The sequence below is a fragment of the Salmo salar genome, chromosome ssa04 (assembly GCF_905237065.1).
Source record: "Salmo salar chromosome ssa04, Ssal_v3.1, whole genome shotgun sequence".
In the NCBI taxonomy this organism is placed as follows: domain Eukaryota; kingdom Metazoa; phylum Chordata; class Actinopteri; order Salmoniformes; family Salmonidae; genus Salmo; species Salmo salar.
This window is the reverse complement of record NC_059445.1, coordinates 13,461,269-13,481,990: the sequence shown is the minus strand read 5'-3', so window position 1 is coordinate 13,481,990 and position 20,722 is coordinate 13,461,269. Positions and strand designations below refer to the sequence as shown.

General features: G+C 45.6%; 1 protein-coding gene across 8 annotated transcripts in view; it reads left to right on the top strand.

Moving 5' to 3' along the window:
- inpp4b (inositol polyphosphate-4-phosphatase type II B) overlaps positions 1-20,722 on the top strand; it is a 253,535-nt gene that overhangs the window by 163,634 nt on the left and 69,179 nt on the right. For all 8 annotated transcript variants that reach the window (XM_045716544.1, XM_045716543.1, XM_045716550.1 and 5 more), the window contains 2 exons: positions 12,553-12,667; positions 16,999-17,068. In XM_045716544.1, coding sequence (XP_045572500.1) covers positions 12,553-12,667; positions 16,999-17,068 — 185 coding nt within the window. The remainder of the gene's footprint in view (positions 1-12,552; positions 12,668-16,998; positions 17,069-20,722) is intronic.

Sequence of the window (20,722 nt, the reverse complement as noted above, 5' to 3'; positions counted from 1 at the left end):
TCACTTCTATGCTCGCTTCGAGGCATGCAACACTGAAGCATGCATGAGACGACTGTGTGACCACGCTCTCTGTAGCCAACGTGAGTAAGACTTTTAAACAGGTCAACATTCACAAGGCCACGGGGCCAAACGGATTACCAGGACGTGTGCTCCGGGCATGTGCTGACCAACTGGCAGGTGTCTTCACTGACATTTTCAACCTCTCCCTGTCCGAGTCTGTAATACCAACCATGTTTCAAGCAGACCACCATAGACCCTGTGCCCAAGAACAGAAAGGCAACCTGCCTAAATGACTACAGACCCGTAGCACTCATGTCTGTAGCCATGAAGTGCTTTGAAAGGCTGGTAATGGCTCACATCACCATTATCTCAGAAACCCTAGACCCACTCCAATTTGCATACCGCCCAATCAGATCCACAGATGATGCAATCTCTATTGCACTCCACACTGCCCTTTCCCACCTGGACAAAAGGAAAACCTATGTGAGAATGCTATTCATTGACTACAGCTCAGCGTTCAACACCATATTACCCTCAAAGCTCATCACTAAGGCTAAGCTAAGGATCCTGGGACTAAACACCTCCCTCTGCAACTGGATCCTGGACTTCCTGACGGGCCGCCCCCAGGTGGTGAGGGTAGGTAGCAACACATCTGCCACGCTAATCCTCAACATTGAAGCCCCTCTGGGGTGCGTGCTCAGTCCCCTCCTGTGCTCCCTGTTCACCCACGACTGCGTGGCCAGGCACGACTCCAACACCATCATTAAGTTTGCACACGACACAACAGTGGTAGGCATGATTACCGACAACGACGAGACAGCCTATAGGGAGGAGGTCAGAGACCTGGCCGGGTGGTGCCAGAATAACATCCACTCCCTCAACGTAACCAAGACTAAGGAGATTGTGGACTACAGGAAAAGGAAGACCGAGCACGCCCCCATTCTCATCGACGGGGCTGTAGTGGAGCAGGTTGAGAACTTCGCGTTCCTTGGTGTCCACATCACCAACAAACTAGAATGGTCCAAACACACCAAGACAGTCGTGAAGAGGACACGACAAAGCCTATTCCCCCTCAGCAAACTAAAAAGATTTGGCATGGATCCTCAGATCCTCAAAAGGTTCTACAGCTGCAACATAGAGAGCATCCTGACTGGTTGCATCACTGCCTGGTATGGCAACTGCTTGGCCTCCGACCGCAAGGCACTACAGAGGGTAGTGCGTACAGCCCAGTACATCACTGGGGCCAAGCTTCCTGCCATCCAGGACCTCTATACCAGAGGAAGTCCCTAGAAATCGTCAAAGACTCCAGCCACCCTAGTCATAGACTGGTCCCTCTGCTACATCATGGCAAGCAGTACCGGAGCGCCAAGTCTAGGACCAAAAGGCTTCTCAACAGCTTTTACCCCCAAATCATAAGACTCCTGAACAGGTAATCAAATGGCTACCCGGACTATTTGCATTGAGTGCCCCCCCAACCGCTCTTTTACGCTGCTGCTACTCTCTGTTTATCATATATGCATAGTCACTTTAACCATACCTACATGTACATACTACCTCAATTAGCCTGACTAACCGGTGCCTGTATGTAGCCTCGCTACTGTTATTTTTCACTGTCTTTTTACTGTTGTTTTTTATTTCTTTACTTATCTATTGTTCAACTTATACCTATTTTTTACTTAAAAATTGCATTGTTGGTTAGGGTAAGTAAGCATTTCACTGTAAGGTCTACGCCTGTTGTATTCGGCACACGTGACAAATAAACTTTGTTTTGATTTGAAATGGGTGCATCATTATATGTGTTCCAACACGGGTGTATTAACGCCTATGGCTGCACAACAGCGTCCAGCGTTCCCTACCTGCAGTCAATGGAACCCAGTGGAGTGCTGGTCCGTTACCAGGCATTGCAAATCCATCAAGCCAGTAACTATCGGCAGTAGTAATTACATGCACACTGCCCTGTGTCTATTAGGGATAGGGACTCAGACCATGGCCTGTATCTGATCTAGGACCAGGTCCTCCCTGTCCGTGATGGTATTAATTATGATGTACAGGTGTGGCGAAACTAAAAGGCAAAACTGATCCTAGACCATCACTCGTGCTCCGAGATACTTGATAAATCCGGGCTCAGAGACTGTGGATTCTCTCTTGTTTTCCCATATGGACCTCAATGAAAGCCACAGTCTCTCTGGGGTGTTGTTCTGTTAGGTTGGAATCAGAGGACACTTGTGATCTCATCGACAATCCACAGTGGTTTCTAGGTAACAGAGAAGTAATGTGGTCACACTGAACCGCTACATAGCACAAGGAATGAGGCAATAGACAGCATATACCGTATACTACGTGACTGGTTACCATGCTACATAAAAAAACATAACGACTGCTTTACCACTTCCATAGGTACTGTAATCTTATGCCTTCTATAACATAGACCTTATTCAGTAATTGTGGGAACATGTTAATTATTGAATCATCTTGGTCTCTCTCACCCTCTCTTTCTCACCCTCTCTCTCTCCCCCTCTTTCTCTGTGTCTCTCTCTATTGGCCTCTGTGTGTGTTTGCTCTCTTCCCAACTTCCACAGTTGGCAAAATGAGATGCTGGTTTCATGTTCACTCAAGCATGCCATTTTAAAGGGTCATAGGTGAGTGACAACCATTTCCCTCTCTGCCTCCATCCCCGACAGCATTGGCACAGCGCTGTGCATCTAATTGGCTCCACCGTGTATCGAGAACAGTAATGTACCAGTAAAACAAACTTTGGGACTGTTTTTGTTTGTGAAGTAAAAGTCTACTTGGTTTATTATGGACAGAATGGCGAGACAATTAAAATGTGATTCGAGCAGCAAACAGCCGCGGTGCCACCGCCCTCCTACAGCCCTATCTGAGCAGCAAACAGCCGCGGTGCCACCGCCCTCCTACAGCCCTATCTGAGCAGCAAACAGCCGCGGTGCCACCGCCCTCCTACAGCCCTATCTGAGCAGCAAACAGCCGCGGTGCCACCGCCCTCCTACAGCCCTATCTGAGCAGCAAACAGCCGCGGTGCCACCGCCCTCCTACAGCCCTATCTGAGCAGCAAACAGCCGCGGTGCCACCGCCCTCCTACAGCCCTATCTGAGCAGCAAACAGCCGCGGTGCCACCGCCCTCCTACAGCCCTATCTGAGCAGCAAACGCTTGTCACAACCAGTTGCTGTCAGAATCAGGTTGCTGGAATTTTTCCAAGAGCAATTACGCCTAGAAACCCATCTGTTTTACGCCGGAGGAAAGAGCTGTTTTGTCAGCGCTTTCACACTTCATAAGAAAATAATAATTACGCTTCCATGTCTGCGCTCGTTGCATCCATCTCTCTCTCTCTCTCTCTCTCTATTTCAGTCAGACGTTCGTTCTCCTGTGTGGTTTTTAATTGAGGAGAAAGCAGCATTCATTGTTGAGGCCGGACGACGTTTTCTCTCTCCTGTTTTCTTTCTTTTTAGTTATCGTCTTGAGCGGATCTCGGCCTTCTCCGTGTTCTATAGTGCTTCTGAAGTGGCAGGTTTAAGTACGTTATCTGGGAATGAATGACTAAGGAGACTATTGAGCCCCGTCACTTGATTCATGCGTGGTATTCATCCACTGTATCGTGAGGAAGGTCAGTGGCTGTTCCTGTTGTCTGTCCTGACATCTCCCGCTCTCATTCAATTGTCATCGATCCACACTTGGCTTTTGAATAACCTGACGTGGAGGTAATCTAAAATAGAGTTGTCATCCCCACCACACACAGACACACGCACACACACGCATACAATCCCCAACAAACACACTCTCACTTACACACACACACACACACACACACAATCCCCAACAAACACACTCTCACTAACACACACACACACACATACAATCCCCAACAAACACAATCTCACTAACACACACACACAATTCAATCTATACACTATGAAAATAATCAAACAAGGCCTGTGTTGAGAACAGTCTGCAGGAACCTGGTTGTTTGGGGAATAGTGATTAAATTTTTTTCCTAGAAAACCAAAGTGGTAAATGAGAGTGGGTTGACAGTGCTAGTCAGGTGAAGGTGTGTGTGCGTGCGCATTTATCTTTTTGTCGTGTTTGTACATGCGTCTGTAGGTGAGTCACTGACTGTGTGGTTGGGTTGCTGTAAAGAGACATAACTATCTGCAATATTAAAGCTAATCTACCCCCCCCCAAAAAAAAAGTTATATAAATACATAACTGCTCTGTCTTTGCCATCTTTAGAATTCAACAAGATGTCATTCCACATTACGTAACGACAATATATCTGTTTCTATTCCAATATCACCCTAACGAGAGAAACAATTCTTAGTGACAGAGATGAATGAACATGTACTCTGGCTTTAATTGTAAGCCCCACCCCTCTAAGGCAACATCACATGTTTTACATAAACCATGGAGATGAAGATAGCCCTCGACCCGAAGGGCTCAGAGGAAGAACACTTGACAAATGCTCAAGTATCTCCCAGAAACCACTTTCTCCATGTTAATGATGGATTATAGAGTGTGGACAAATGAGCTAGTCAGACTTGGGACTGCCCTAATTCTCTGGAGAGATATTACACACATATTTCACTGTACTGTACTATAGCGTAGCATACTGGGTCTTTTAAAGCATGAATTTTACATTAAAAACTACAAAAAATAGTGGGAGTTTGTTTCTGGTTTGTTCTAGTTCTCTGCAGATATCACACAAATACTTTTCTGTACTGTTCCGTAACATATTGGAACATTTTAATCATGACTTTTACATTTAGTCCTATTAGGTGTTTTTCTTGTTTAAGTCTACACTTTAACTGAGGATTTGTTAATCATGACTTTTACATTTCGACATGCTACTATTGCGGTAGTTTGTCTAAGTCTATTTTCATCAACGGGCATGAAAAGGTCACAATTCTGTTAGTAGGTTTTAGTAAGGGAACTGGAAGCCATCCAACTGCAGATCAGTCTGTCTGTACAGCGCCAGACCCGGCCGGTGAGTCCCAGTGCGATCCTGGCGACCTGTTTGAACAAACCCTGCATTGTTGTCACATTGATTGAGGCAGCTCCCCTGAGCACTAAACCCAATTATTGTAGAGACATGTAAAAAAAGAGCTCATTCATTCCCAATGAGTGTCTTTGCAACCCTCTTCAGTCCACTGCAGAGGATTCTACAGGGAGGCTGGTTTCTCCATCAACACGATCCTTATCGTAACATCTGTCCTTAATGACCATGTATCTATAATTAGCCACCATCCAGCTTTATATAGGTCAAGGATCCAACTCGGAGTCAGATATCCTACTAGGCATAGACCTATTGGCCTTAGCGTCTTCACTAGCTGTATAGTAACCCTATATCTTCCTGTATACAGTAGCAAATCTTTTGTCTGCATGACCACTCTCTCTTGCGATGCGGGACACAGTTCTTAACATGTCCTGAAGGGACTCAACCAACAAACTCCACTTCAGTTGACAAGGAGGAAATAGGAGGAGCAAAAATGAAACTAGCTTTTCTTTAGGGTCCTGTAGTGTATTTCTAGCTTATTTTTAGCGTCCCGCGGCTAAAGCTTTAGGCCTCTTAAGGGGTAAGCTAAAGTGCTTCGCTGTACTTCTGTTGCTGTCAGGTTTCTTGGTCTCTCTCTGTGGGAGTGTGGGGACTTTGACGTTTCCGTGGAACTTTCCCCTCCCCTGTGCTCTCAAGACGCCATTTCAGGGGACCTCTGTGGAGGCGAGACAATTGCCTGTCTCTTCACTTTCACTCCTGCTCTCTCTCTCTCTCTCTCTGTGTGTTTCTGTATGTGACTCTCTCTCTCCTCTCTGTGTTTCTGTATGTGACTCTCTCTCTCCTCTCTGTGTTTCTGTATGTGTCTCTCCTCTCTCTGTTTCTTTATGTGACTCTCTCTCCTCTCTCTCTCCTCTCTCAACGTTCTAGACGCCTTTGCAGCTGACCCGGCCTAAGGCACTGCATGCCAGGGCTGATGGGAAGGCCTAGCCAAGAGTGGGAGAAACCATGCATGCATCTTACTGTCCTCTCCATCGATTGGTTTGTTTATACCTCACTCCAAACCCTGATAGGCCCACTCAATCAAGACTAAAACCTTGATGCCTTGTCAGAACAGTTTCTAAACAGTAGTTTGTTCCAGTCCAGTTTCCATGCTTCATGCCTCAATGACTCAGAGACTACAGTGACCTTCGATACAAATTGAATCTTCTTCTCCCCATGTAAGGACCCTCGGATATGGTTGTAGCATCTGTTACAAGCAGCTTTATTGGGTTATAGGGGACTGCTTAAAGTGATTGCGATGAATGAATCAGGTCCCTCAGTATAGGTGGCGGTGGCCAAGCCAAAGTCTCCACTACACAGCCCCAGCAGCTGTTAGATGTCACTATGGCTCAGGGCTTTAATTGATTGGCTGGAGTCATGATTCTGAACAGCAGTCACAAAATGGCCTCCATCGGTCAGTTCAGGACAGGTGTGTATTGGTTGCTCGAGTGCTGTTGCAGCCTTTTGTGCTTCGTGAACGGGTCATGTGAGTTTAAGGAAGTGAAATGGGTTTGAGTAGAAAAGAAAATGGTTTCTCGGAGGATAATTTTTTTAAAATCATTTCCAACTTGATATTTCACAGAACAAAGAGTTGTTACGTTTTACACTCTCCCTGAGCAAATCATCTCATTTATGGAGCCATTCTTTATTGACTCCAGTTTGGTTGTAATATTCACGGTTCCTATACGTGTCAAAAACCAAGGTTCTTTCAATCCCAATACCACAGACACAAGCTGACAATATATTTATTTTTTCTTAGTATTAAAAGGGCGTTACAGGATAAAAGCAACACAGAACAAAACACAAGGACATGCCTGGGCACGCTCACACCACATGCACGCTAGAGTCCACAGTTGTTTAGCTTGGAGCGTTCGTTGCGTCGCCGCTGGCATCATGGGGTTCCGATGCAGTCGTTGCCTTGGCAGTCTCGTCGTTTTGGTATGTTGCATTGAAAGTGGCTAATATTACGTTGATTCGATCACAGTTGCAACAGTAAAGGGAAACATTGATAGTGTTAACAAGGAAAACTCTAGAACAGTGCTCACCAACCTTTTCTGAGTCAAGATCACTGAGTCAAAATGCATGCTGAGATCTACCACTCCAATTTTTTTTTTTACATGACTTAGAAACTTGTAAGCCTATGCAACATTAACCAATTAAAAACAGTACTGTAGCAATGACTTTTGTGCAGTAAGCTATAGACCCAAAACACCATAACCGCATATTGGCTTTGCTTCAATTGCACTGCCAATGCATTGTTGTTCGGGCCATTTTTTTTACAATTATATTTCAAAATTTGAGGTAGGCTACATAATCACACAGGTAATAGATCCGTGGCTGTATTACTTGTGAAGCACAGCTGAGTGAGCATACATTAAAATCATTAGCTTTTTATTTTACTGGGCTGGTGGTGCCTGCGTCTGATGCTCAGTCTCAGCGGAGGGAGAGAGCAGCAGACTGAGGGTCCGTCTCTCAACATCCCACCGCTCTCCCTTTCCTCCACTGACACTGACCAAAAAGGGACACTGTGAAGCTCGAGTCGCACCGCATTATTTCTGCCTAATGCACAAATTCATGATGTTACTCCTAGAGAATGAACAGAGAAATTGAATAATTCCTCGATTATTAAAAAAAGACTCAAGCTGCTAATAATAACAACAACGCAAGCCTGTAGATACACGTTCCTAATCATTCATTACCGCTGCAGTGCTTGTTGTAGCGCTGAGTGGAAATGGGAAGAATGCACATTTTAAAAGTGTTGAATACAAAGTGTTGACAGTGATGAGTAAGAACTTGGACATGAACTCACTCATATAAACAGAAGCTCTTTGCTGTATTCGTTGACAGTCTCTCTCTAGTCATGGTTTTAAAGGTTTTGAAATCTAACAGTATCAACTTTACTGTATCTTTCTTTTATGCCTTCTACGTTACTGCAGACACGGTCATCTGAGTCATCCGATTGGCCAGCGGTAGGCCAATAGTGCACTTTATTTGCTCTCTGGGCCCGCCAGGAAGGCAGAGTTTGCACCTTCAGACACATGAAATGGTTCAAAATGGCAACATTTCATCCACCCGGCGCACAGGGCAGCTGAATCAGGTGCACCTACCTCCAACAGCCCAAGAACAACAAAAAAATAGGAACACAAGGCTTTATCATTGGGTTTTTTACAGAAATGTTTGGCGATCGACTAGGAATGTCTTGAAGATCGACCAGTAGATAGCGATCGACCGGTTGGTGACCACTGCTCTAGAAAGTTGAGTGAAGTTCAATCTTGTGTTTCTCTCTGTGGGCTGATGTTTCTGTGCGCACAGCTTGGTCACACTCATCCGGTCCCCTCTCCCCAGACACTGTGGCTGAGCACAGCCTGTGTCCCCTGTCTTCTTCCATTGCTGGCTTGACTCTGCTGAACAATGCTCCTCAGGTGTGGTAGTTATGGCTCAGGTCCCTGACTAACACTCCTTACCACAGCTAGACAAACACTAAAAAGGAGGTTAACCAATTCAAAGTAAAGGAAGTCACTCAAATAAGGAAATAAAAAATAAAACACCACACAATAGGATACATATTTAAATCACTTCTAGGTTAATACATTCAAAATAAAGCACACATGATGGAATAAAGTAAAAGGACTAAATCGAGCGATGTGCATTTCATCACCCAGACTAGTATCACCCAGACTAGTATCACCCAGACTAGTATCACCCAGAGTTATTAGTACAGATTTATGTCACTTTGAGATATGTTTGCAAACTAAAGAAGAGTTACAAAATGAATCATCCTTAAATGCAATAAACAGCTTCCTTAATAACTAATTGTTTTGTGAACGATTCCAAATACGCGACAGGCACTTTAAAGACATACCTCAACAATTTTTTACCTCATATTCAACATTCAACAAACCATACCAGTGTTTACTTTACAAACGGCATCGAAGTTTCCCTTTTAAGCACCACATTTTTTTTGTCTCTTTAACGAAGCTGCTCTGATTTAAGCACTGTCACAAAAAGGGAATTCTGGCCAATTACTAGATGAGGACAGTTGAGCGGGGAGATCAGAGGCGGGCAGAGCAATCTGTAGATACTGTTCAATGCCAACTCCAGAACCGAGGAAGAGGAGGTGGAGAAGTCGGAGGAGGAGAGGAGCTTATTTATTGTCCATCTTTTTTTCCGGCAGCGCTCCGCAGCAGGCAGCTTCAAAGTTAATTTGAGGTCAATTACAGCTCTAACAGAGAGATTGTAGCTGCGCTGCTCGTACAACCATCCAATCACAGCTCTAACAGAGAGATTGTAGCTGCGCTGCTCGGTACAACCATCCAATCACAGCTCTAACAGAGAGATTGTAGCTGCGCTGCTCGGTACAACCATCCAATCACAGCTTTAACAGAGAGATTGTAGCTGCGCTGCTCGTACAACCATCCAATCACAGCTCTAACAGAGAGATTGTAGCTGCGCTGCTCGTATAACCATCCAATCACAGCTCTAACAGAGAGATTGTAGCTGCGCTGCTCGTACAACCATCCAATCACAGCTCTAACAGAGAGATTGTAGCTGCGCTGCTCGTATAACCATCCAATCACAGCTCTAACAGAGAGATTGTAGCTGCGCTGCTCGTACAACCATCCAATCACAGCTCTAACAGAGAGACTGTAGCTGCGCTGCTCGGTACAACCATCTTGTCAGGAAGACAACTTCTGTTCGCGCGCTCGTTTGATTTGAACCAACCTCTCCTTAACCTGCCTTTAAGCTATAATGGTAATTATCACTCTCTCTCTCTCTCACACACACACACACACACACACACACACACACACACACACATAAACTGATGTCAGAAAACTGTGAAAGCGTGGTATTTTAAAGATGCCAAGTATATGACATATCACCCCCCCATCCGTGTGCAAGCTACAGTCTGTACAACTATGACATCATCTCCCATCGCTCCCACACACAAATCAATTACCTTAAAGACGTTCTCCAGCTATTTGTTTTACTTTTACTGTTGAAAAGCCATATCCCAAATATACATACAGTGAAGTACACACACTAAATGGCAAAAAAAAATGTTTGAGCAAAATTCGTTTTTTACACAACTGCAAACTTCAAGGAGTAGGGCACTCAAGGAGTTGGTCTGATGGGGAGATGTGATGTCATTGTCCTCTCCCCTTTCTTGAGGAACCATACAGAACAAGAGGATACCTGGACCACCTATTGAGATGTGCCTTTTGTGAAGTAAATCACGTGATAAATGATCTGCAAATGAGACTGTTGCAGGAATTTACAGCCTTGCATGGAGTAGGACTTTAAAGCCTACACTGTTTAAGTGCAATGTTTCATTATGGTAAGGCACTAAAGCAATCTGGAAAGTGTACCTAGGTGGGCCACTGTAGCCCCGTTGCAGTAACGGTGGGGGTCTGCTAGCTGTGCAACAGGTGTTAAAAAAAACGACATGCTCATCTCATTTTCTCCATTGTAAGCCGAGGGAACGAGCGGCTCGATCTGGACTGACCATGTTTACTCAAAATCAGGGTGACTTTCCGGAATGTTCTCTGTGTGGTGGAGAGGGGGATGGGGGATGAGTGGGAAAGGAGGGAGAGGGGGTGGGGGGGTACCAAGAAAGATAAACACTGAAGCAGATGTCTGGCATGGGTCCTGGGACTCATCAACAGTCTTATATCTCTCTGTGTAGCAAGGGACCACCGTGTGCAAATGAGTCTCTGAGTGAGGACGCCGCTGCTGCAGTTCCCCGAGTCCCTCTTCAGATCAGTCTCTTCTCCCTCTCCGTCCTTCAACTCACTATCCCTCCCTTCCTCTCCATGGGGTAGCATCCCCTTCTTTCTCTCCCCAGGCCCAGAGTACCTCTCCAGATCCTTCTCTTCTCCCTCACCATCCCTCTCCTCTCCTTCTCTCCCCGGGGTGTCATCCCCCTCTCCTCCCCCCTCGCTCTCTCTCTGTCCCTCTCGGACCCCAGGCTTTGGCTGTGATTATGATATCCCTTAATTGTCCACTGGGAGTGGGACCAGGCCCATTAGCGCTAGATCAATCTGACTGGGGGATTAGATCACATGCTGCTAGCTTAATACCCAGGGACAATTGTTCATTTAAGTGTGACGAACTACTGCTGGCAATGGATTTCCCATCAGATCATGATTAGAAAAGTAATTGGGGCTCCCTAATATGAGAACGGCGGTGTCTGTTTTGTATCTGTCACTGAAGGAGGGAGAGGGTGTGTAAACACAGTGATTTGACCACAATGTGCTGGGGTTACACGAAGCAACTTGGACGCAGCCATGTTGCTTTTAGATTGCTTTATGTAACACCCCCAGCAACTGATAAGCAATTCATCTGCAACTTGGTGGCATCCAGATCAGTTGCAAACTTTTCAACTTTTGTGAAACTCGTTGCAAGCAACACAATCAAAACGAATGCTTTTGTCGCGTGATCCATTCGAAGGTACAGAACTCTGACCCAGTTGTCATGTCAACACAGCTGTCGCTCGCGCTGCCTGTTCCTGCCGGAACCGCCGTCAAGGTTGATAGAAGCGACATAATTAGTTAAATGGGAGCTGTATAAATAGATTTTGGCATCATGGCTAGTAAATTTAATTTAATTTTTAAAGTAAACCCAGACCAGTTTCAACTAGCTAGCCTAAGCTTAGTTAGTTGCTAGCCTAAGCTTAGTTAGTTGCTAGCCTAAGCTTAGTTAGTTGCTAGCTTGGTTAGTTAGTTGACAGCTAGCTAGGCAGCTAGAACAGTGCTGGCATTTTCAATTTGCCTTGCTACATTGTACAGACAGCATTTTTTCTAAATCATTAACGAAAAGGTTCGATCAACAAATGATTTGTGAAAATCACAATGAGGTGATTTACCCAGTAAATGACTGGGAGTTTACATATGGAGTGTGCAACTTTTTTTAATTTTTATAGCTTATTGAATCCCAATGTAACGCAACAGATGCCATTGGTTTAGAAATGTCAAACCACATTGTTGCATGCCATTTCAATGGTGTTTCAGTTGCTCAGTGTATCAGCAAAGTTGATTGAGATGTCACTTGCAACTGCAATAAACATTTCTTGAGAAACTCCAGCCTACAGTCTCTCTTGACCTCTCAGTCTCTGTTCCTCACCACCTCTTCTTTACTCCATCTACCCTCTATTCTCTGTCCTATTGGCTGCTCCATCTACACCTCTATTTTCTGTCCCATTGGCTGCTCCATCTCCACCTCTATTTTCTGTCCCATTGGCTGCTCCATCTACACCTCTGTTCTCTCTCCCATTGGCTGCTCCATCTACACCTCTATTCTCTGTCCCATTGGCTGCTCCATCTACACCTCTATTTTCTGTCCCATTAGCTGCTCCATCTACACCTCTGTTCTCTGTCCCATTGGCTGCTCCATCAACACCTCTGTTCTCTGTCCCATTGGCTGCTCCATCAACACCTCTATTCTCCCTCTCGCTTCTGCCCTTTTTTCTCTCTCGTTCCCGTAGTTGACACTGTCCACTCTCCCCCAGGTCTTCTGATGGTGTGTTGGCGGTGGGGACAGTGTTGGTGAGCCGTGTGAACATGGGGGAGATGGAGGAGGGGGACGTGGATCACATCACGGCCGACGTGCAGCAGGCCCAGAAGGTGAGGACGTGTGTGTGTGTGTGTGTGTGTGTGTGTTTGTATGAGAGTCGTTCCCCTCCAGATGTCTCGGCTAGAACTAATGCTTGCAGGATTAGTCTGTCACTGCTCAAGTGGCCCAATGAGATTCATCAAGCCCTTACAACCCTGTGTGTGTGTGGGGGGAGGGGGGGGTAGGTAGAGTGTGACGAGAGGGCGAGAGTGGGATAGGGTATCTTAGACACTGCATATGTTTATCATGTGTGTGCGTACGGCGTTTGCGTGTGTGTGGGGGAGAGAGAGAGAGCGCAAGCCAGAGAAGCCACAGGCTTAGACAGCCTGAGTGCTGTGTGTGATTATGTGCACAGACAAAGAGAATTAGAGAGAGGGAGCGTCATACATCCTTCTATTTGTGTGGGATAGTCGGCTAAACCCAGTTCCCCGTAGCCTTATAGCCTTCCTACGAGACTCGCCTCGTCTGAATGAATGGCATCTCCCTTGTGAGACCATCCCACCTACAATCAACTATGCTAATCCACCACGACATGCTACACTGCACCATCTGAGAAACACAGGAATGAGAGCGAGAGAGAGGAAGAGAAAGAGAGAGAGAGCCGATGTCTTCTTCTGAGATCGCCAGGTACCTGAAGAGTGCTCAAACGTCCTCCCAATGGGGTGTTTTCACACCAAAAACAAAGTTTATGTATGTACTTTACCTTCATTTGACTAGTTATTACACCCAATGGGAATATTTAGTTTAGTCTAAAATATAATAATATGTGTAGCATATAAGCACTGTACTTGCAACAAGATGTCACTGTCTCACTTCAGTTTTGAACGTTTGTTTAGGTTTAGGCATTCATTCCGACTGGTTAAGGTTTAGGATAATGTTAAAACAGAAAGAAAATGAGTGCCTAGCACTGGGCTTGATCCCGCGATCCTCCCAACCTCGGTCTCCATCCACAACGCCCTAGCAAGCCGCGAACCTACCTGATGGTAATAGGCATTCACACTGCCCCTAGTGGATGGTATTGAAGGCATCTCCCGACATCCTGCGGTCCCGGACAGACGTGGAGTACTGAAGTTGATCTGGTGTGACCTGGCTGGTGGTTGTACATGTATGAGGAGGCAGTCAAAATAGATCTGCGTACAGTAGAAATGATCTCTTTCTGAGAGGAGATAACATAACTCTGTAGCATAGGGTGTTCACTGACCCACTGTAGTCTGTTGACACTTCTCCTCGTTGCAGCAAAATGACCTTTGGTGTGTGTGTGTGTGTGTGTGTGTGTGTGTGTGTGTGTGTGTGTGTGTGTGTGTGTGAGACCACTGTGTGTAAGTCAGAGTCACAGAGAGTAGTCTTATATAATTGACTAGGGCTCTAACATGGCTGTCTGCCTCTGGGTCCTGCTCTCTTTTGATGGTGTAGGTTGTGTGTGTGTGTGTGTGTGGGTGGACAATTTCTCTTAACGTTTACACAGCAATCTTTGTATTGTTTTTCAGTTAAAACTGTAAGAAGAGTTGAATAAAATTCCACTTGAATTCACGATACAACTGTGCTGCTGCCAGCAACAGTTGGGGTCTCACGGTGCGTCCCTCTCTGACGGTTTAGTGTTGCACCCGTCCTACCATCGCAGTACCTCAATCCCACCTCGCAAAGTTAGCATTTCCTTCTCATTTAACTTGTCAACGTATTGCCATACAGGACTTCACTGTTGTCGCTTGCCTTTCTCTAGAGAGTTGACTCCAAAATAATAGATTGCATGTTGACTCTGGATGTTGATTCGCATTTCTGAGTGTCAACATTCCTAAAATTCTGTATTTTTGGAATGGAGGAGGCTGATTTTAGCTGCCGTACTTCTGAGAACACTAACACTCGCATCTTTCATAGCGAGCTAGCGAGGGACGGAGAGAGAGAGAGGGGAGGGGCTCAATATAGGGCCGTCGGCCACCAGGCACACAGTCAGAACCGTGCACTAGGCCTATCTATCAGCTATCAAAAGCTGTATCTTGCAATGGAATGCCGTATCTTGCTATTTCTTAGCTTGCTCTCACATAGTCACACACTGTCTCTGTTCGCTTCACGCTGTTCACACCGTGGTAGCCAGCCAGGGCACCAAAACAGGGGAAAATTTGAGTCTTGCTCTTCAACGCTCTTATTTGTTGCTGAAATTGACCCACTATGCTATTTACTTTCTCCATCTACGTAAAAGACAACATTTGTTTTTCAGTTAGGGATTTTAATTAACGTTAAGGATCCCAATTTAGTTTCAACTTTTTAGCGTTTAAATGTTCACACCCCTAACACTATGCATGATTATGTGATTCATAGACGCCACTGAATGGAAGTGTTACTGAATGGAAGTGTTACTGAATGGAAGTGTTACTGAATGGAAGTGTTACTGAATAGAAGTGTTACTGAATGGAAGTGTTACTGAATGGAAGTGCAACACACGAAAATGGAAATGCAATTATCATGTGGAGTTTCACCGAAAGTCGCAATCTCCTGCTCAGTTCCTCTGGCGTGAACAGAGCCACATCATATCGTATGGAGTTTCACCCCTGCTCAGTTCCTCTGGCGTGAACAGAGCCACATCATATCGTATGGAGTTTCACCCCTGCTCAGTTCCTCTGGCGTGAACAGAGCCACATCATATCGTATGGAGTTTCACCCCTGCTCAGTTCCTCTGGCGTGAACAGAGCCACATCATATCGTATGGAGTTTCACCCCTGCTCAGTTCCTCTGGCGTGAACAGAGCCACATCATATCGTATGGAGTTTCACCCCTGCTCAGTTCCTCTGGCGTGAACAGAGCCACATCATATCGTATGGAGTTTCACCCCTGCTCAGTTCCTCTGGCGTGAACAGAGCCACATCATATCGTATGGAGTTTCACCCCTGCTCAGTTCCTCTAGCGTGAACAGAGCCACATCATATCGTATGGAGTTTCACCCCTGCTATGTTCCCCTGATGTGAAGAAATCTACCTTGTTTCTCTATGTTCCCCTGATGTGAAGAAATCTACCTTGTTTCTCTATGTTCCCCTGATGTGAAGAAATCTACCTTGTTTCTCTATGTTCCCCTGATGTGAAGAAATCTACCTTGTTTCTCTATGTTCCCCTGATGTGAAGAAATCTACCTTGTTTCTCTATGTTCCCCTGACGTGAAGAAATCTACCTTGTTTCTCTATGTTCCCCTGACGTGAAGAAATCTACCTTGTTTCTCTATGTTCCCCTGACGTGAAGAAATCTACCTTGTTTCTCTATGTTCCCCTGATGTGAAGAAATCTACCTTGTTTCTCTATGTTCCCCTGATGTGAAGAAATCTACCTTGTTTCTCTATGTTCTCCTGATGTGAAGAAATCTACCTTGTTTCTCTATGTTCCCCTGATGTGAAGAAAGCTACCTTGTTTCTCTATGTTCCCCTGACGTGAAGAAATCTACCTTGTTTCTCTATGTTCCCCTGATGTAAATGAAGCTACCTTGGTTCACTATATTCCCCTGATGTAAATGAAGCTACCTTGGTTCACTATATTCCCCTGATGTAAATGAAGCTACCTTGTTTCTCTATGTTCTCCTGATGTAAATGAAGCTACCTTGGTTCACTATATTCCCCTGATGTAAATGAAGCTACCTTGTTTCTCTATGTTCTCCTGATGTAAATGAAGCTACCTTGTTTCTCTATGTTCTCCTGATGTAAATGAAGCTACCTTGTTTCTCTATGTTCTCCTGATGTAAATGAAGCTACCTTGGTTCACTATATTCCACTTTTTTTCGCAAAAGTAGCAGTCCTGGTAGTTGGTACCTGCTAAAGTGTATTTCTGATGGTTTGTCAGCCTCTGCCACTGACAGAGAGGCACTTTGATGTCTTGTCCCACACGCATCATCAAAAAGGGACATTCAGCAGCTGTGATGGGAAGATACTCATTATCAAAGGGGACGGTGACAAACACATGGAGCGTTCTTGAATGACGGAGGGTTGGTCTGTCTCTGTCTGTCTGTCTGTCTGTCTGTCTGTCTGTCTGTCTGTCTGTCTGTCTGTCTGTCTGTCTGTCTGTCTGTCTGTCTGTCTGTCTGTCTGTCTGTCTGTCTGTCTGTCTGTCTGTCTGTCTGTCTGTGCACCTCTGTGTTTAGCTTCACCTGTCGTTTACCTCCTGCTGTCCAAAAAAACACTGAGCTTAATTAAAATGTATTTAAAGAGCAAGACATGCTGAACCAACAACATGTCAAGCTAGACGTGGCCGCCCCGCTGCTCAGAGAAAAGCGGAGTTAAATGTACATTCATATGTGTGTGTTTGATGGTGGAGACTTGACATGTACATGTAAACATTAAACATCTCTCTCTCTCTTCTTTCCACAGTGCACCTTAGTTTGTGAGTCATCACAGGCAACCCCAAACGACAAAGATAATAGCCCCCTGACGGGTGCTGGTAAGTTCAACTACGCTTCTTCTTTCTACCTTTAAACACCTATAATTTAACTGCTGACTTCCATCGTCATGGCAACCCTGTAATCAGTGGGAAGAGCTTTAAGGCTAATTTGATCCCCCTTCCTCCCGTCTCACCAACCACCCCAATCTCTCCTAGTGAAATGAGTTTATTACTGAAAAGGTTTATCTCACGTTTTTTGGCATTTTCCCTTAAAAAAAAAACTATTTCACCCCTGTAATTACCATGACCTAGTGTTACCCCCAAAAGCAGCTTGAAATTGACAAAGTGTAATAAAGTGATACATTAAGTTAACCCCCACTAGACTTCATGGTTTTCTCATTGGAAAGTGCGCCGCCCTTGACTAACCTTCTCCCGCCAAAGAGATTTGAAGTCTCAAATGGGGCTACCCATTTTGATTAAAGAATTCATATTATTCATTCTCAGATTAGAACGGGAAGCCTTGGTTTAAGTAAGTAAAGGGAGGGAGAGCCAGTTGACAGTGGAAAAGGTGTGAGACTAGGCCAACGTTGGCTCTAAAGGAATTCACCACTTTGTAACCTTTTATTCGTTATCTACAGCACCATACCAGTGTCTCCAATGACATCATAGTGGGACCTTTTCTTCTTTTCTATTTGACTACAACATTTAGAAAATGCCATTTTCAAACATCTAGACACTGGTATGGGTGCAGGACAGAACTAATATGATGTACAAAAAAAATATATATAAAATGGTGAAGTGCCCATTTAAAGGAGGTTTTTATATCCCCAGACAAGGTGAAAGTCCGTCTGCCTCCCTTGGCTGCTCCAGTCCTGGTTCTGTATCTGTTCTTTGTGGACTGGCTGGAGAGGCAGACAAGCGGAAGCGACGCCACGTCGATCCTGTGATACCAATTAAGGGAGAAGCCCCCGAATGGCGCAACACACTTCGCTTGTTACCCGATCACTGGGAGCAGGGAGAAACTAGCAGAAACACCAGGAGTGAGAAAAAGAGAGAGGGAAAGAGGGAGGAGAAGAAGAGACTTGAGAAGGTCACTGCTCCCTGCTGTGTTGGGAATATATAGTCTTTCTTTCCCTTTTCTTATCACTCGTTCCTCTCCAGAGGGGAAAAGAAACCCTTCTGAGTTTCCAACTCATCCTCCTCTTCTTCTATGCTTTTTTTCTTTCCCTTCCTCATTATCGTATCTCGGTACTTTCTAGAAAGTCTTATCTTCATCTTTTTCTCTGTCTCTATTTCCGTCCTCAGCGTGTGTTGGTATGACTTTCCTTGCAGCTCTGTTCTCTATACCCGTCGTCATTGTCACTATCTGTCGCAATTAGCTAGCGAGAGGCAGGCACCAGGGGGCTGTGCCACCCGCCTTCCTGCGCGGGGTGGGTTGCAGGAAGGCGGGTGGCACAGCTGCGTCCCATCACTATAACACGCTCCCCGCAGACTTAGAGAGATTGACTAATGCAATTTAGCCCTTCACTTGTATTACCTTTCAGAGAGGGGAGAGCGGAGAAGGATGCATACACACACATGCACACAAGCACACACACAATACACACACACACAGGAGGGGGGGACGCCCAGGGAAGAAGTAATTTCCTTAAGAGGTGTGGGGAGAGGAGGACGGAGCAATCTGATTGGCCTTCGGATTAGCGTGGCGGCGGGGGAAGGTCAGAGGTTAATCTGCTCCTTCGACCGTGTCCGCTGCAAGGAGGAAGTACCAGTCATCCCTTCATCTCGCTCTCAATCCGTCCCTCTCACCTCTCCCTCTCTCTTTTTAATTCCGACTTACTCTTTGAAATGCCCTCTAGAATCCTGTCTCTCTCCACACAGCCGCAGCAACGGTGGCATTTAATAATACGAGATCAAGCTCTCCATTTCAAATCATAGCTATACTTTTTCATTTGATGTAATCATGAATATAATGATTATGAAAAAAAATGATGGCTTAAAAGCTGAAAGGGCCCACCTCAGAGGAGGTTTCCGCACCTATTTCGAGTATTTCCTGTCCTAGAAAGAAGATCCGTGTTTAGGTTCCACCTCGAAGACTGACGCAGGCTGCTAATACATATTCAGGAATTGGGGGTGGGAACGTTGTGGTGATTTCCAGGTGTAGCAGAGAAATAACAACAAATAGGCCACTGACTGACAGCTGTCAGTGTAATTATTTAGCATGCTAAGCTAACCTTAGCCAGCTAATGAAAGTTGTGAAAAGTCTATTTCTACTGGTGTGGGAGTTTAACCCTTTCTTATTTTTCACTTTTCACACTATTGTGTTGATTGCCGACCTCAACCGTACTCTACCAGATCAGATATCATCTTTTTCACATGGTCCTTTCTAGCCTGGTCCCAGTAACTATGGTGGATGGGCTTGGCTCTAGTCTGTCCTAGCCAACCTTCCAGGGGCCCGATTCTTACCTCTCTGACTGTCCTTGACACTGAACTGAACACCACATTACTTCCCACCAGTGGCGGTTCTAGACCATTTCAGCTGGGGGGGCCAAGCTGGGGCCAGTTGTACTGTTAGAGGGACCAGTTACATTAGACGTTATTGTTGTCATATCGTTTTCTTCACTGCATTGCAGGCATTAGCAGGCAAAAGACCATGTTCATTATGCAGATGCATGTTGTACGATACTGTTGTGTTCCGCCTAAAGCCGTCCCTCTAGAAAATGTGTGGGTTAAATTAGTGTTCCGCGTTGCCACTGTCTAATAACGGATGTAAAAAAAAGAACGATAGAAAAAATGTGTTATGTAAAAATTATTTCATACCCCACATTTAGGGGGGCCACAAGGGGTCCAAAATTGTTGTCACAGGGGCACTGGCCCCCCCTGTCCCCCCCTCCCCAGAACCGCTAGTGCTTCCCACCCCAGTGCCTCTAGTAAAAGTCCCCTCTGACACATTATCCTCCAATTAGAAGGTCTCTCCACTGCCACACCGCCCCTCGTTGTGCCGGACATCACAAGGTTGTCACTACACTTTCCAACGCTCTGTTGCCTTCTGTATGGGACATGGGACCCGGAATAACCAGGACAAGTGCTCAGAATAAGGCCCTGACATTGAAAAGGGATGACGGAGTGAGGGCGAGTCTCTGTATTGAATTCGCACCTTGGAAAGTAAATGGATGGCAAATGGGTGCATATGGTAACGGGGCCTCCTCTCCTCTTCTCTCCCCTCCTCCTGCCTCCTCTCCTCTCACCTCCTCTCACCTCCTCTCCTCCTCTCCCTACCTCTCACCTCCTCTCTGCCTCTCCTCCCCTCCTCCCCCTTCCTCTCCCCTCTCCTCCTCTCTCCTCTCCTCCTGGAGTTGGACTGACATTACCACTGTTAGTTGGTTGGCTGCAGCTTCACAAGGAAGAGGGGAAGTGATTTTCTTTTTGAAAGGGAGGAATAAGTGCTTGGGTCACACTTGTGATTCCCAACCCTCGGTGCCGTGTAGCTTTTTTGGTAACATTACACATCTTGAAGCCTCCGTCTTCAATGGTGAAGTCTCTTCTTCTACTATCGGAGCGCTCCAGCTTATTACTATTGAGTGACTTCCTTCTAGAACGCTAGCGTGGCGTCTAAGAAAAGGAACAACGGCAGCGAACTGCGGGTAGCTGTTTGAGGCGTACGCCGTTTTCCGGCTTTCTCGCCCAGCGACTGCCAGCACACTGATAAGAGTA